The following is a 17,631-nucleotide window of genomic DNA, read 5'->3' as shown; positions in this document are numbered from 1 at the left end:
CATCAATCACCCCCTGTCACTGCCACCCATCAATCAGCCCCTAACCTGCCCCTTGCGGGCAATCTGATCACCCCCCCACACCAATAGATTGCCCGCAGATCCGACGTCCGATCACCTCCCAAGTGCAGTGTTTACATCTGTTCTCCACCCTAAACACCCACTAATTACCTATCAATCACCCCCTGTCACTGCTACCTATCTGATTAGACCCCTATCTGCCCCTAGGGCACTCAATCACCTGCCCACACCCTCAGAATGCCCTCAGACCCCAGTCCTGATCACCTTGCCAGTGCATTGCTTGCATCTATTCCCCCCTCTAATCACACCTTGAGACACCCATCAATCACCTCCTGTCACCCCCTAGCACACCTACCCATCAGATCAGGCCCTAATTTGCCCCGTGTGGGCTCCTGATCACTCGGCCAAACCCTCAGATCCCCCTCAGACCCCCTTCCGATCACCTCCCCAGTGCATTGATTGCATCTATTTTCCCCTCTAACCACCCCCTGAGACACCCATCAATCACCTCCTGTCACCCCCCTAGCACTCCTATCCATCAGATCAGGCCCAATACAACCTGTCATCTAAAAGGCCACCCTGCTTATGACCGGTTCCACAAAATTCGCCCCCTCATAGACCACCTGTCATCAAAATTTGCAGATGCTTATACCCCTGAACAGTCATTTTGAGACATTTGGTTTCCAGACTACTCACGGTTTTGGGCCCGTAAAATGCCAGGGCGGTATAGGAACCCCACAAGTGACCCCATTTTGGAAAAAAAGACACCCCAAGGTATTCTGTTAGGTGTATGACGAGTTCATAGAAGATTTTATTTTTTGTCAAAAGTTAGCGGAAATTGATTTTTATTGTTTTTTTTTTCACAAAGTGTCATTTTTCACTAACTTGTGACAAAAAATAAAATCTTCTATGAACTCGCCATACACCAAACGGAATACCTTGGGGTGTCTTCTTTCTAAAATGGGGTCACTTGTGGGGTTCCTATACTGCCCTGGCATTTTAGGGGCCCTAAACCGCGAGGAGTAGTCTAGAAAACAAATGCCTCAAAATGACCTGTGAATAGGACGTTGGGCCCCTTAGCGCACCTAGGCTGCAAAAAAGTGTCACACATGTGGTACCGCCGTACTCAGGAGAAGTAGTATAATGTGTTTTGGGGTGTATTTTTACACATACCCATGCTGGGTGGGAGAATTCTCTCTGTAAATGGACAATTGTGTGTAAAAAAAATCAAACAATTGTCATTTACAGAGATATTTCTCCCACCCAGCATGGGTATGTGTAAAAATACACCCCAAAACACATTATACTACTTCTCCTGAGTACGGCGGTACCACATGTGTGGCACTTTTTTACACCCTAAGTATGCTAAGGGGCCCAAAGTCCAATGAGTACCTTTAGGATTTCACAGGTCATTTTGCGACATTTGGTTTCAAGACTACTCCTCACGGTTTAGGGCCCCTAAAATGCCAGGGCAGTATAGGAACCCCACAAATGACCCCATTCTAGAGAGAAGACACCCAAAGGTATTCCGTTAGGAGTATGGCGAGTTCATAGAAGATTTTATTTTTTGTCACAAGTTAGCGGAAAATGACACTTTGTGAAAAAAAACAATTAAAATCAATTTCTGCTAACTTGTGACAAAAAAATAAAAACTTCTATGAACTCACCATACTCCTAACGGAATACCTTGGGGTGTCTTCTTTCTAAAATGGGGTCATTTGTGGGGTTCCTATACTGCCCTGGCATTTTAGGGGCCCTAAACCGTGAGGAGTAGTCTTGAAACGAAATTTCTCAAAATGACCTGTGAAATCCTAAAGGTACTCATTGGACTTTGGGCCCCTTAGCGCAGTTAGGGTGCAAAAAAGTTCCACACATGTGGTATTGCCGTACTCGGGAGAAGTAGTATAATGTGTTTTGGGGTGTATTTTTACACATACCCATTCTGGGTGGGAGAAATACCTCTGTAAATGACAATCTTTTGATTTTTTTACACACAATTGTCCATTTACAGAGTTATTTCTCCCACCCAGCATGGGTATGTGTAAAAATACACCCCAAAACACATTGTACTACTTCTCCCGAGTACGGCGATACCACGTGTGGCACTTTTTTGCACCCTAACTGCGCTAAGGGGCCCAAAGTCCAATGAGTACCTTTAGGATTTCACAGGTCATTTTGAGAAATTTTGTTTCAAGACTACTCCTCACGGTTTAGGGCCCCTAAAATGCCAGGACAGTATAGGAACCCCACAAATGAATCCATTTCAGAAAGAAGACACCCCAAGGTATTCTGTTAGTAGTACGGTGAGTTCATAGAAGATTTTATTTTTTGTCACAAGTTAGCGGAAATTGATTTTTATTGTTTTTTTTTCAGAAAGTGTCATTTTCCGCCAACTTGTGACAAAAAATAAAATCTTCTATGAACTCACTGTACTACTAACGGAATACCTTGGGGTGTCTTCTTTCTAAAATGGGGTCATTTGTGGGGTTCCTATACTGTCCTGGCATTTTAGGGGCCCTAAACCGTGAGGAGTCTTGAAAACGAATGTCTGAAAATGACCTGTGAAATCCTAAAGGTACTCATTGGACTTTGGGCCCCTGAGCGCAGTTAGGGTGCAAAAAAGTGCCACACATGTGGTATCGCCGTACTCAGGAGAAGTAGTATAATGTGTTTTGGGGTGTATTTTTACACATACCCATGCTGAGTGGGAGAAAGATCTCTGTAAATGGACAATTGTGTGTAAAAAAAATTAAAAAATTGTCATTTACAGAGATATTTCTCCCATCCAGCATCGGTATGTGTAAAAATACAACCCAAAACACATTATACTACTTGTACTGAGTACGGCAATACCACATGTGTGGCACTTTTTTGCACCCTAACTGCGCTAAGTGGCCCAAAGTCCAATGAGCACCTTTAGGCTTTACAGGGGTGCTTACAAATTAGCACCCCCCAAAATGTGAGGACAGTAAACACACCCCACAAATGACCCCATTTTGGAAAGTAGACACTTCAAGGTATTCAGAGAGGGGCATGGTGAGTCCATGGCAGATTTCATTTTTTTTTGGGTGCAAGTTAGAAGAAATGGAAACTTTTTTTTTTTTTTTGTCACAAAGTGTCATTTTCCGCTTACTTGTGACAAAAAATAATATCTTCTATGAACTCACTATGCCTCTCAGTGAATACTTTGGGATGTCTTCTTTCCAAAATGGGGTCATTTGGGGGGTATTTATACTATCCTGGAATTCTAGCCCCTCATGAAACATGACAGGCGGTCAGAAAAGTCATAGATGCTTGAAAATGGGAAAATTCACTTTTTGCACCATAGTTTGTAAACGCTATAACTTTTACCCAAACCAATAAATATAGGCTGAATGGGTTTTTTTTAATCAAAAACATGTTTGTCCACATTTTTCGTGCTGCATGTATACAGAAATTTTACTTTATTTGAAAAATGTCAGCACAGAAAGTTCAAAAAATCATTTTTTTGCCAAAATTTATGTCTTTTTTGATGAATATAATAAAAAGTAAAAATCGCAGGAGCAATTAAATAGCACCAAAAGAAAGCTTTATTAATGACAAGAAAAGGAGCCAAAATTCATTTAGGTGGTAGGTTGTATGAGCGAGCAATAAACCGTGAAAGCTGCAGTGGTCTGAATGGAAAAAAAGTGGCCGGTCCTTAAGGGGGGTAAAGCCCTAGGTCCTCAAGTGGTTAACTATAAAACCACAATATAGGTTGAAAAAATCATTAAATAATCACAGAATTGGTAAGCACCAGAATACTTTCACACTTACTGCGTTGCATGTAATTTGAAGTGTCCAGAGAGTGCAAATATACGTGCAGAAGTAGCTGTGCATAGATTAGAATCTGCCATTGTTCTGGCTCTCTCATTCATTCAAACACTGAACAGTGCAACACTGCGGTTCAATCGAATTTCAAAAGATTCCCTGCTGGACTCTATTGAAAATCAATGTGCTGTGTCTGGTAGCAATCTTTTGCCACACAGGGTGCCAATCCGTAAGTATATGGCCAGCTTTAAAGAGACACTGAAGCGGAAAAAAAAATTATGATATGATGATTTGTATGTGTAGTACAGCTAAGAAATAAAACATTAGGAGCAGAGACATAAGTCTAATATTGTTTCCCTACAGGAAGAGTTAAGAAACTCCAGTTCTCTATGCAATAGAGCCATTGAGCTCCACGACTTACAAAGTCGCAGAGAGTTCTGTCTTCTGAAGCTTATTATCTCAAGTGTCTGGCACTGTATTGGGTTTTTTTCTGCAGCGAACCGTTCAAAAGTTCACTAGCCTGCTCTGTAAAATCATTTAGAATGCGGAGTAGTGTGTAAACTGCAAATATTAGAGAATGATGCAATATTATAAAAAAATGAGAATATTTTCTTTGCTACTAATGTTCTAGTAATTAGCCATACTACACAACCAAGTCATTATATCATATTTTTTTTCGCTTCAGTGTCTCTTTAAATCAATTGGTTAGCGTATACGGCCATCACAAAGTTCCCAACTCATTCTGGGGTATATTTATAAGGAATGCCAATTATCCTACCAGTATGCTTTCTGAGATGCAGGAGGAAACTCATGTGAATATGGGCAAAAGCTTACAAATTCCAGGCCAACGTTGTCTCAGGTGGGATTTAAACCTCAAACTGTGGCTCAATGCAAGAGTCATAACCTTTCAGCACTCACTTTTTTTCTTTTTATCCCAAAGTAACAAAGATTTCCAACTGGCAAAACTTATCAAGCAAGTCTGTGATAGGGATAGTCATTTACCTAGTGTAAATCAAGCTCCTCATTATATGCTGAATGACATGCAATGGTTTTTCCTGACATAGAGTCCCCTGCACCTATAATCAGCACTACTCAAAAAAGAGATTATTAAATCAAGCTGCCTTGGTAGAGTAAATCTGTCACTCTGCTGTTGCTTTTGCACATTTTGGATTGTCTTGAGAACTGCTCCTGTTCAGTTCAACCCCACTGACATCCTTCAAAATAACGCTGTAAAGATCGGTGCATTCAATTATCGTGACTAAACTGGAACAGAAGCTCACTTTGCAGGAAATACCGAGGTCAGAACAATAACGTAAATGAATGTGTTTATCTACAAGAATGCAATACATAAAGTATATATACTTATGACAACACACAGCCAAAACACATGATGCACCACAGATCCCAGCATAACAACCCTAATTTGCTAACTAAGCAGATATATACAAGGCAAATATACAAGCATAGAGCACAAATCCACACAATATGCACATTAACGTATAAACTCTACGGCAGGCAAGCGAGTCGTTGGGACAGGCATAGGATCAAAACCAGAACATGAAATAATACACAGGAAGCAAGAGAGTAGTCAGACAGGCAGAGAGTCAATACCATGAAGTCAGATAATCAGGAACAGGGAACAAGGAATCGATGGCCAGATTCAAAAAGCTACCAGCACAATGATCTAGCAGTTCAGTACTGCATGCTGGTCTTGTGACAGTCCAGAATGCTCACAATGTTCCACCCGCAGGTGAGCTGAAGAAGTGCATGTCTTAAAAATGCAAACAGAGACATCTGTTGGTGAATACCGTTCCATACAGAAGTTAAATAGTGCTGCCACCAGCATGAGACTAAAGGCACAGAAAATGACAAACACATTAGAACAGGCAGCCCATGTAATAGGAATGAACGGTTTCCACATAATGTAATTTTTCGTGCATGAAGAAAAGACTGAATGCAGACTGTGGCAGCAGAAAAACCTTTTTTGTTAAAGAACGTGCATGGTGTCTGGGAAGCTGTGAATAAAAGACCTGACCATACACATGCAGCAATAAAAGAAACAGGATCTTACTTTTGGGTGAGGGCTAGCACAAGACTATTTATTGCTGCCCGGAGTTTTGTGTTTTTTTCTCTCAAAGTACACCTTGCACAAAATAAAAACAAAACACTAGATCTACTATATGAGGATTGAATTAAACTTCCCTTGTATCAAATAGTACTAATAGGACACTACTTCTTTGTGATACTCTTTCTCAGGGGAAAGGCTGAGATGATACATAGCACAGTGAGCTAAAAATTGCAGAGAACTACCCCTGCTCTGTGCACAGTGCTGAGTGCTTATTCTGATGTATATACAGCCTATGCAAACAATTTCCACCTACTGCTTACCTGAACTAATGATACTGTCCTTCCTCTCTTCATTTCTGAAACTGACTGATGACCTGTCCGACCTTTACTAGTTGAATGACAGCGGTAACAAATCCAGTGACTCTGCCCAACAGTATCAACTTTGCAGTCCTTTCCCACCAGGCACAGAGAATGGTATAAATGCCCACAGCTACAAGACAGAACAATTTACAATTAACATGTTAACATATTTCACTGTTACATTTATACACGCAAAGACAATATACTAAATAATGACATATTTCTAAACGAAAACAAAATAGTTAGAAACCACACTTTTTTTTTTACTGTAAACTAGCATTCATAATGACCTGCCACTAGCAGTAACAATAAAGTAATGTTTTAGCATATTTGTTAGAATTACTATGAAAACAATATGCTAAAAAAAATATGGCATTTTACAAATACCCCCTTAAAGTGGTGTTGTCATGCAAATATTTTTTTTACCTCAAACATTAAACACATTTAAACAATGAATATGAATCACTACTGCTTTGATGTCTTTTTAATCCATATTTGCACAGCACTGAAGCTGAATTATGATATTGCCAGCTGCAGGACAAATTATCAAATGTACTCCTAGAGAAGTAATTAGTAAGCAAATAAAATAGATAAAGTTATCTGCTTACCCCTGGGTATAGTAGAAGCTTTTCTGCCTTGTTTACACTGTGTCAATTAGCAGCTAAATGAAGTGTAAAACATGAATGTTAACCCTTGAAAACAAGTCAGATTGTTTGTTGTGTAGTTGTTAATTTAATGTTGATTTTAATGCTTTAGACTATAGATGAAATTTGATGACACCACCACCTTAAAGCAAAACTGAAGTGATCTGAAAAAAATGAGTTAGAATCTCACCTATGGAGAGGGAAGGCTCTGGATCCCATAGAGCCTTCCCTGTCCTCTCCTTCCCCTCACATCACCGCTGCCCCCCATTGAATTTCTGTGCTTTGAAAGCACACACATGAGCCCAGACTCGCGTATGCATGGTACACATCCACTCATCTTTGAAGTACTTAGGGATGCAAGTACTTACAAAGGCTGCCAGAGGAGGGCTGAAGAGGTTCCCGGCCAAGGTGGTCATAGAACTTAACCGGGGCCCGGCAGTAGACTGTGGCAGGGGGAAGGAGAGGACAGAGAAGGCTCTATGGGATCCAGAGCCTTCCCTCTCCATGTGTATCTAACTTATTTTTTTGTTCAGATCGCATGCTCCACCTATACCTACACCTGTGGATGTTGTAAGAGCAGAAGAAAGTACCTCTATTATTCCAATAATCTAGTCTCTAACGTTAAAATAACAATGTCCTCAGGTTTGGGGAGTAATAAGCAGGCCCTTTTGTTCTCTATAATCCTATCTTTTCTAGGCCTTTCTTTTATTTAACAATTTACCATTCTAAATGCCAAATTAATATTTAGGACATTTCATTTTTTTCTGATTAAAATTGAAATACATATATATTTTTCACTAAACTTAATAAATAAAGCAACAGGGTCCTGTTTTACTAGGTAGATTTGTGAACTATTTCTTATATGGTAACTATTTTCATTGCAAAGATGGGTAGTAGTTTTCAGAACCCAAAAATATACCAAAAATTGCTGAACCATATGAAGTGTAATAGAAATATTGCTCACATTCCTCTAGAACTCCAATCACTTCTCATAAAAGAACTGTAAATGGACTGGACCCTGAGGCACAGGTAGATAGGGTCGCTTGTGAAAAGTTACAAGGACAACTGACGGTAAAAGCAGTGACATTTCCTCTAAGTTGCTCTTTCTGCCTGAAAGGCTATTGGAATGCTTTTTAGAATGAGTAAAGAACGAGTCACAACAGTAGGAGCATAACATCCCAACAAATTGCCAAATCTAATTCACGTAAATCATGGTACAAGAGCGGCATTTCAGGCAATAACATTTTTTTTATTCGACAATAAAAAATTACTGTCACAAAACCCGAGAACGTCAAACAAATTTCTGAAGTGTCCTTGCTTCTATCTGGATGTCACATTATTCTACTACAGTATTAACACAGCTGACAACATTTCACATGAGCAATAACAAATAAAACAAATATTGAGGAGATATTGAATCCTACTTAGATTTAGCTATAATGATACAAAGTGGAACTCACAAAGTCCCCACCTTTTATTTTGAGGGGGTGGGGGCGGATTTAAAGTGGAATTAATCTCAAATTTCATCTATGGTCTAAAGCATTAAAACAGCAAAAACAAAACAAAACATAAAACAGATATAAATGGTTTCCACGTTACTGGAAAGATTAATACTAAAACTTCTTCATGTAAAAGTGAATTGTTATGATTTCCACTGTCACATTAAAATTATATTCACTTGAGCTATACTAAGTTTGTGCAAACAATGCAGAAAAGCTTATACTGTCTCCAGGGGGGAGCAGAGAACTTTGTCTACTTTTGTTTGTACATAAATAACTCAATTACAAGATGATCTGATAATTTGCCCTGCAAACCAGCAATGTTAACATTTTGTTTTAGTGAAGTATAAACATGTCTTAAAGGAATACTTAAGTCAAAAAAAAAAAATGACATTTACTCACCTGGGGCATCCCTCAGCACCCCGAAGCTGGATGGTGCCCTCGCAGCCCCGCTCCGATCGTCCTGTCCCCGCCGGCGGCTACTTCCGGTTCGGCGACAGCCGCCGACAGGCTGGGAACGCGGCTGATTTTCCGCGTTCCCAGCCGCTGCTATCACTCTCTATGCTGCTATAGCGTATATATATACGCTATAGCAGCATAGAGAGTGATAGCAGCGGCTGGGAACGCGGAAAATCAGCCGCGTTCCCAGCCTGTCGGCGGCTGTCGCCGAACCGGAAGTAGCCGCCGGCGGGGACAGGACGATCGGAGCGGGGCTGCGAGGGCACCATCCAGCTTCGGGGTGCTGAGGGATGCCCCAGGTGAGTAAATGTCATTTTTTTTTTTTGACTTAAGTATTCCTTTAAGGTGTGTGTGTGTGTGTGTGTGTGTGTGTGTGTGTGTGTGTGTGTGCGTGCGTGCGTGCGTGCGTGCGTGTGTGGTGTCTCTCTCCCTCTCTCTCCCTCCCTCCCTCCCTCTCTGTGTTCCTGCTATGTATATTTCTCTCTATACAGAGTCCCCTTCTGCATAAACTAGTAAAAATTAAAGCAGCCCATTACAGTATGTAGTAACACTCCACTTAACGACAGCTCAGGCCAGGTGAAAACTCCTCACACACTTTACAGTTGTTATCACATGCATCCCTCTCTGTGAATTAACAGCCTGTCTTTAACTTTAGAATGCTGTCTTTATTTTAACCACTTCACCTCCAAGGGTTTTCCCCTTAAAAAAAACAGAGCAATTTTCATCGGTCAGTGCTCCTTCCATTTATTCACATATAACTTTATTGCTACTTATCACAACTAAACAATCTATATCTTGTTTTTTTCTCCACCAATTAGGCTTTCTTTGGGGGGTACTTTTTGCTAAGAATTATTTTACTCTAAAATAAGGAAAACCTGGAAAAAATTCATTATTTCTCAGTTTTCAGCCATTATAGTTTTAAAATAATATATGCTAACGTAATTAAAACCCACACATTTTATTTGCATATTTGTCCCGGTTATTGCAAGGTTTACATTTTTTCCCTAGTATAATGTAGGGCGCCAATATTTTATTTGGAAATAAAGGTGCATCTTTCAGTTGTGTGTTCATCCCTAATTACATAATTAATTACATTACCTAAAAGTCCATAATTTATAAAGTAATAGTAATATACCCTCTTGACATACATATTAAAACAAACAGTTTCACTTACCTGGGTCTTCTGCAAACCCCCAACAGTCGACCTGTCCCACGCCGGTCCTCCACTATCCTCCGTTCCCCGCTGCCAACTAGTTTCCTTCCTCAACTCGTAAGTCGAGGGGCCACTGCGCATGCGCAGCCCTGCCAAGTATATCCTTTTTCCGCATTCCCATCTGCAATAGCACTATTGTGGACTGAAACACAAAGAAGGATACGCGTAGCCAGAGCCACACAGGCGCAGTGGCCTGTCAGTGAAACCGAAACTAGCTGTGGGCGGGAGAATGGAGGATGGTGTAGGACCAGCGCGGGATAGGATGGATACTGGGGGCATGCAGAAGCCCCCAGGTAAGTGAAACTGTTTGTTTTAATATTATGTTCAGTTCAGGTTTAAAAAAGTTCAGTCCCTAAGGTAACTATTTTCTATTTTATTATATCCCTAAGGTAAGTATTTTTTTTATATGTAAAAAAAGTTTTAATTTTTTTTTCTTCAAATTTTTTGGGGGGTAACTATTGGGGAGTGTGGGATGTCAGGGGTTAATTTGTAATGTAAGAATGGTCCTTTATTGAAAAAAATGTAGACGTGATTTTACTATTTGGCCACAAGATGTCGTCGCAGCTTACTTCCGTATGAGTAGTATTACTACTTCCATTAACACGAGGACTTAAATCAATGAATGGGAAGGAGTTCCCATTCATTTATCTAGCGGCTAACAATCAAGCAAGCAAGGTGCCCATAGACCTAACAATTATGGGCAGATTAAAAAAAAAGAGACAAATTTATCTCTAATCGAATCTGATTAGTCTTCAGGTATTCGGCACCACCGCTCCTCCAATGTAAAATGTCCCCCCCGCCGTGTGTGCATTCATACATTACCTGTCCTGTAGCAGCCTCCGCACGGTGTCTGTAACCTCCAAGCGGCTCTCCGTACATGCTACTGGCGCTTAGCGTCTGACATAGGCGCATAGTGTCTGACGTCAGACGCTAGGCGCCAGCAGCGTGTACGGACAGCCACCCGGAGGTTGCGGGACATCGCGCGGAGGTGGCTACAGGGCAGGTAACGTATAAATGCACCAGGGGGGTAACATTTCTACATTGCAGCGGGGGTTTTGTTGTCTTGTCGCTTGTTCAGTAATCGTCCGCTGTACCGCCACACTCCCGACCAACAACTTTGGCCCGACATCTTGCAGCATGCGCGATCGACCATGCGACCAATTTACGTCCTGAAATTGGTCGATTTGTCAATCGGGCATGCACTTGGCAGCCCCAATTTTCATCCAATTCGATTATAATAATTTAATTGGATGGTTTATTGGCTGCCAAGTCGCCTGATGTATGGCCACCTTAATTTAGAAACCACTCCTTAACTTAAGGACAGAATCCCTATTTTAAGGTTTTCCTGAGGTAGTGAATACTAAATACTCTATCACCATGGTGATAACAGTAAAAGCAGCACAGAATCGTTATTAAAGACAGGAGATGAATTAAAGAGGAACTGTAACGTCAAAACGTCCCCTGGGGGGTACTCACCTTGGGTGGGGGAAGCCTCCGCATCCTAATGAGGCTTCCCACGCCGTCCTCCGTCCCTCAGGGGTCTCGCTGCAGCCCTCCGTGCAGCGGTGACGTCAATATTTACCTTCCCGGCTCCTGCGCAGGCGCTCTGGCGGCTCCGAAGTAGGCGGAAATACCTGATCGCCGTCGGGTCTGCTCTACTGTGCAGGCGCAAGTTTCCGGCGCCTGCGCAGTAGAGCGGACCCGACGGAGATCGGGTATTTCCGTCTATTTCTGAGCCGAAAGCAGCCACAGCGCCCCCGCTGGAGCCAGCAAAGGTAAATATTGAATCTACAGTCGGGTCTGTCGCCGGCTGTTCGGAGGGCTGCAGCAAGACCCCCGTGGGACAGAGGACGGTGTGGGAAGCCTCATTAGGATTCGTAGGCTTCCCCCAGCTTTCTGTGCACTTGTTTTGATAAATTAGCTAAATTAGCTAAAAATAGAATGCTTCTAATATTAAACAGCTGAAACCTAACTGTCTAATTAGTGGTACAGCTTTCTGTGCACTTGTCTTGATAAATTAGGCTCTCTGCATTAGGTATTTTAGAGATAGGCATGTCCCAGTTAGCAAAGTTTTTACTCATTACCTATGTGATCGACACCAAAGTTCTCCTGCAAGCTAAGTGTTCTTTAACATAGTTTGGTTAAAAAAATACATCAGTGCATCAATTTCAGCCAGAAAAATTGGTAAATCACAGTCCTGCACCCTTACATATTCCAGTTGATCCAGAGGTTGACAATAAAACCTTACAAGGCTTTGAAAGCTTTACACATAAATTCCTATAAAGAAACCACGTGTGGCTACCGCACTATTAAACAGCATAGGCCGCTGTGCATAACAACCATTCCCATTAAGTGCATTGTTGGCTGACCACAACAAACTAAATAGGTACAACATATGCATTGAATGCATCAAACATTTACACTGTGAGTAGCACACGTGGTGCTATTTCCAGAACGCCGTACCACCACAATAAGTTTTATATGCCATCAGCGCACACAAAAGCTTTGTGCATCAGGCCCCCTTTGTCAATCAGTGTCTTATGCTCTATGAAGAGGGGAGAGGAAAGACAAGTGAAGCAGAATTTCATAACTACGTGGTAACAAGCTGACAGTGTATATTAGAGGACACCTGCACACATTCGGAAAAAGTGCCAAAAAATGATCTTGAACAATTGTTTTTGGCCACCTAAGTTAAAATTGTGTATGAACCCATACTGCTAAATAAAAAAAATTACCTGAAAATGAGGACTTCATCTGGGCCCTCTTGTCTCTTCTTGTACTGCTGGAGGCAGATACAGCAATGGTCCTGCTTTGGCGTAAGACCCTTAGTAATAGAGGATTTGAGGTTTCTCAGCGACCAGTGCAAATCCTGGTTCAACAAGCTTGTAGTTGTTTCCAGTAGAGTCTGTATACATAAAAAGTGAAATCATTAATAATTCCCACAACAAATCCAGAAATGGGTTACCCACAGAAAGAAAATTCCAACACAAATTTAGGACCCATTTCCACAAAAAGCATGCAAATTTGCATGCTATTTTCTGGATGTGAAAGTGCATGCGAATGCGCTTACCATTATGTGCAGTTTTTACATGCAAATTTGCATGCATAAAAGCTAGTTTTTGTATTTTTTTTCTTTTTTCTAGTTTCTATTGACATAAAAAACCACACAAATGTAAAAAATGGACATAGAATCACATGCAGTCTGCACAAACTGACAACACTGCTGTGCAGTTTTTTTCTGCATACAGATTCTGGATACAATGGAAACAGGCCAATTGAAATACATTGCTATGTGAAATTGTGCGCAGAAAATGTAACGGAAACTGCCCCCGAGTGTTATCCAATCCACGGGATACAACTGCATTTACTTTCAACATATTTTTATAAGTTTACAAAATTTGAATTACAACTGTGAGGTCTATATAGTAAAAAATACATTCTTATAGTGAAACAGTCACAGGAAAATGTGGGTGAGCAAGAGATTTTTTATCAGTAATGTACTGCTGTCTGTAGGAAGAGTGCTATGGTTGACACTATATGCATATAGACAAATGCATGCAAACCTGAAGGAGACCCTTGCTGTTTGTTGTAGCTCTGGTTAGAATCACATGATGAGCTATAAGCTAATAAAAATATTAAAGTGAACCTGACAAGACACTGAAGTAATAAAGTGATTATGGCTAAATGTAGAATGGTGTCTGTACTGAATATTTCCCCTCTCTCTTCCTCCTCATTGGTATAACAATGTAATCTCATTTGTAAAGCTCCAAGCAATCCTACCTGTCAGAGCTGCTGCCGTAAGCTTGATTTGAAAGGAGAGCCACAATATATTCTTGACATCCCAGTCCACATAGAGCAATAAATCCATGCCCATTGTATCCTTGCTGTGTGGAAGGCAAGTGGGCAGGGATTTCTAGCACGAGTGCAGTGATATAAGAAATATGGCTGTCCTACTGCATCAAGCTCCAGACAGCGCAGATTACACAGCCATACAAAAACGGAGAAAAGGATAAGACTTGGTGTTTGCACAAGCACCCTTTTGCAAGGGGCCATATTCATTGTTTACTTTAAAGGGCAACTGACGTGAGAGAGGTATGGAGGCTGTCATATTTATTTCCTTTTAAGCAATACCAGTTACCTGGCTATCCTGCTGATCCTCTGCCTCTAATACTTTTAGCTATAGCCCCTGAACAAGCATGCAGCAGATCAGGCGTTTCTGATATTATTGTCAGATCTATCAAAATTAGCTGTATGCTTGTTTCTGCTGTGATTCTGGCACTATTGTAGCCAAATAGATCAGCAGGACAGCCAGGCAACTGGTATTGTTTAAAAGGAGATAAATATGGCAGCCACCATATCACTGTCACTTCAGTTCCCCTTAAAGGAAACCTGAAAAAAAAAAAGATGAGAACAACCAGGAATGTCCAACTCCTGCCCTCAAGGGCCGAGGTCCTCACACATTTTTGGCAAAGCTAAAATGAATTTGTGGCACTGAATCAGAAAAGTTGTGGTTCATCAAGTAGAACACATTTCTCCTTTTCTCAGTCCATCCTAAACACTGGCATGCATATGGCCCTCAAGGACTGGAGTTGGTTATTGCTGATAATGGTACTGTATTTATCTTCCTACTCCTTTGTAATGACTATTTTGAGAATCTCCAGTTTTATTTTCTGCTTAATACCTGTAAAAATAAGATAAAAATATTTTTCTGTCTCAGCTGAATGACACAGTGTTTCACACAGTCTTTTAGTGTCCCAGAGCTAAAATAAAACTATATACTACCTCTGCCTGTCATCAGAAATGGTTACTAGTCCCACAGCAGTGTTATTATTGCTTTTGTTGTTTGAAAATATAGCAGAGCATTGTACTGTGTTAGCTATCAGTAAAAGAAATAAGTTTTAAATCAGGATGATACCATTTATTGGCTATCTTAAAAGAAAAGGAGTAAGCTATCGGCTAAGAAGCCTTCCTCAGACTCCATTCCGCTTTGCTGTTTGTTAAACTTTGCAGTGGGACATTAACCCATTCGCGTTCCGTCGTTTTCACTTGAGCAATGTTCACCTCCCATTGATTAGCCTATAACTTTATCACTACTTATCACAATGAACTGATCTATATCTTGTTTTTACCGCCACCAATTAGGCTTTCTTTGGGGGGGTACATTTTGCTAAGAGCCACTTTACTGTAAATGCATTTTAACAGGAAGAATACGAAAAAAATGGAAAAAATTAATTATTTCTCAGTTTTCTGCCATTATAGTTTTAAAATAATACATGCCTCCATAATTAAAACTCACGTATTGTATTTGCCCACATGTCCCGGTTATTACACAGTTAAAATTATGTCCCTATCACAATGTATGGCGACAATATTTTATTTGGAAATAAAGGTGCATTTTTTCTGTTTTGCATCTATCACTATTTACAAGTTTAAAATAAAAAAAAATATAGAAATATTTCATCTTTACATTGATATTTAAAAAGTTTAGACCCTTAGGTAAATATTTACATGTTTTTTTTTTATTGTAATTTTTTTTTTTATATTAAACATTTTATTTGGGTATTTTTGGGAGGGTGGGATGGAAACAATAGGTTTATAATGTAAATGTGTGTTGATTTTTATTTTTTTTACTTTTAGTTGTAGTTTTACTTTTTGGCCACAAGATGACGGCCATGAGTTTGTTTACATGACGTCACTCTAAGCGTAACATACGCTTAGAGAGTTGCATGGGGGAGGCAACCGCCAGAAAAAGCGCAGAGAGAAGCTGTCGCTTTTTCAGCGGGGGAGAGGAATCAGTGATCGGGCACCATAGCCCGATTCACTGATTGCCTGGCTAACGAACCGCGGGGCGGGAGCACGCGTGCACGCGCGCATGGTTCCTGGACGTAGTTTCTACGTCCAGGAACCAAAATAGGTTAATAAAACACATCCAGTTACCAGACTATCCATTGTATCAGAAAACATAACTTTTCAGTTCAGTAGTATCATCAACTTCCTTTGCTCTCTTCAGCCTTTCTGATCCAGAATGTTTGTTTCTATATAGCAATAGGCAGTTTTCTCTACACTTGTCCTTCCAAAACCAAGAAGAAAGGAAGATGATCATACATCTCATTATTTTATGTCCCTGAAAAGCAAGGCATATATCTAGCACTGCTGGTTTTTAGAACATTTACAGACTATTAATTTTTACAGAGTTTCATCAGTACAACTCAAAACAAAAGAAAAGCACACCAGGTCATCGGGGACATAAAACTGTATATAAATAAGTAGGAGACAAGAGTGCAAGTAAAAATCACTTATCTCCTGCAGGGAAAACAAACCTGTTTGGCAAAAGTTTATAAAAGCACTACAAACAATGCATTTTGTAGGACGCACTCGCTTTCCCTGGCATAACTATAGCTCCTATGACATAGCTGGGGAGGGGGTATGGGGTCCTGCTCCTCCTGTCTTTTCAGAAGGGTAGCTCAGCTGAGCAGTGTTATATTTATCTGTTCCCATGCTGTGTAGCATCTCCTCTGTTCATCATGGCAGCCTCTGCTTGCATACCTCTGGCTGCCAATGCATGTCTTGTGTTCAGGAGCTGGCGGTATACAAGTACAGACAATCCCTTACTTACAAATGACCAAATTATGAGGTTTCATTCATACAAAGTTGTCTCGATGCAGTACTGTACTGTTTTTATCACATACTTTTATTGCTACACGTTACAGTATTGTATAAATTGTTGCAAGCAGTTTCAACTAAAATTAAAACCAATTGAAAACAACCAAAAATTGTGTTACTACTATGTGTTTAAATCCAGAGTTCTCCAAAGGTAAGTCATTTATCCATGTTTCACAAAGCATGACGCATGACTCAACTTACAAACAAAACTTACAAGCAACCTCCCGGAACATGTGTGTAAGTAAGGAATTGCCTGTACAGAGCTTGAGGCTGCTGGTAAAAACAGAGGAGGCCTGATGCAGTGCTGAAGCAGGTAAATATACTTCTCCACTGCAAAACTCCTCAGAGATCAGTTCCAATAACAGGAGTAATGAGTGTTTTAAAAACCTAGCATTAATCCCTCAAAGGACCTATGTGAGAAAATTGCCTCCTACTTTTCTGACAGAGTGTCTTCTATACGGCCTCTCATTCAATCTACAGCACCTAAGACTTATACAACACCTACTAATCGATGTAAGAATAACCCAACACCAAACTGATTTCAAAGGAATTAGTGAAGAAGAGATCTCAAACACCCTCCGTCACCTTCGCCAGACAACCTGCAACCTGGATCCTGGACCAACTAAGTTCATGCTGAAATGCCCTGACCTATTTGGACCAGCATTTCACAAAATAGTTATTTGTTCTTAGCAAGCAGGGAGGTTTTCCTACATCTCTAAAAGAATAAGTCATCAAGCCCCTTCTCAAAGAAACTTCCATGGATCCAGATGCAAGGAGCAGCTACAGACCTGTCTCCAACCTCCCCTTTTTAGGCAAAGTTATTGAAAAGGCTGACTATCTGCAATTTCAAGCCTGGCTCTCAGCAAACAGCATTTGGACCCTCTACAATCTGGCTTTAGGAAACACCACAGCTGTGAAA

The 17,631-nt window shown here is 40.6% G+C and overlaps 1 protein-coding gene across 2 annotated transcripts in view; it reads right to left on the bottom strand.

Annotated features, from left to right (window-relative positions):
- The window catches only part of VPS8 (VPS8 subunit of CORVET complex), a 457,588-nt gene that overhangs the window by 124,645 nt on the left and 315,312 nt on the right, over positions 1 to 17,631 (bottom strand). For both annotated transcript variants that reach the window (XM_068245033.1, XM_068245032.1), the window contains exons 43-44: positions 12,785 to 12,954; positions 6,196 to 6,364 (exon numbers count right to left, since the gene is read on the bottom strand). In XM_068245033.1, the coding sequence (XP_068101134.1) occupies positions 6,196 to 6,364; positions 12,785 to 12,954 (339 nt within the window). The remainder of the gene's footprint in view (positions 1 to 6,195; positions 6,365 to 12,784; positions 12,955 to 17,631) is intronic.

Source organism: Hyperolius riggenbachi, chromosome 7, assembly GCF_040937935.1.
Source record: "Hyperolius riggenbachi isolate aHypRig1 chromosome 7, aHypRig1.pri, whole genome shotgun sequence".
NCBI classification, from domain to species: domain Eukaryota; kingdom Metazoa; phylum Chordata; class Amphibia; order Anura; family Hyperoliidae; genus Hyperolius; species Hyperolius riggenbachi.
Note: the sequence above shows the minus strand (reverse complement) of the source record. Positions and strands in the feature narration are given on the sequence as shown.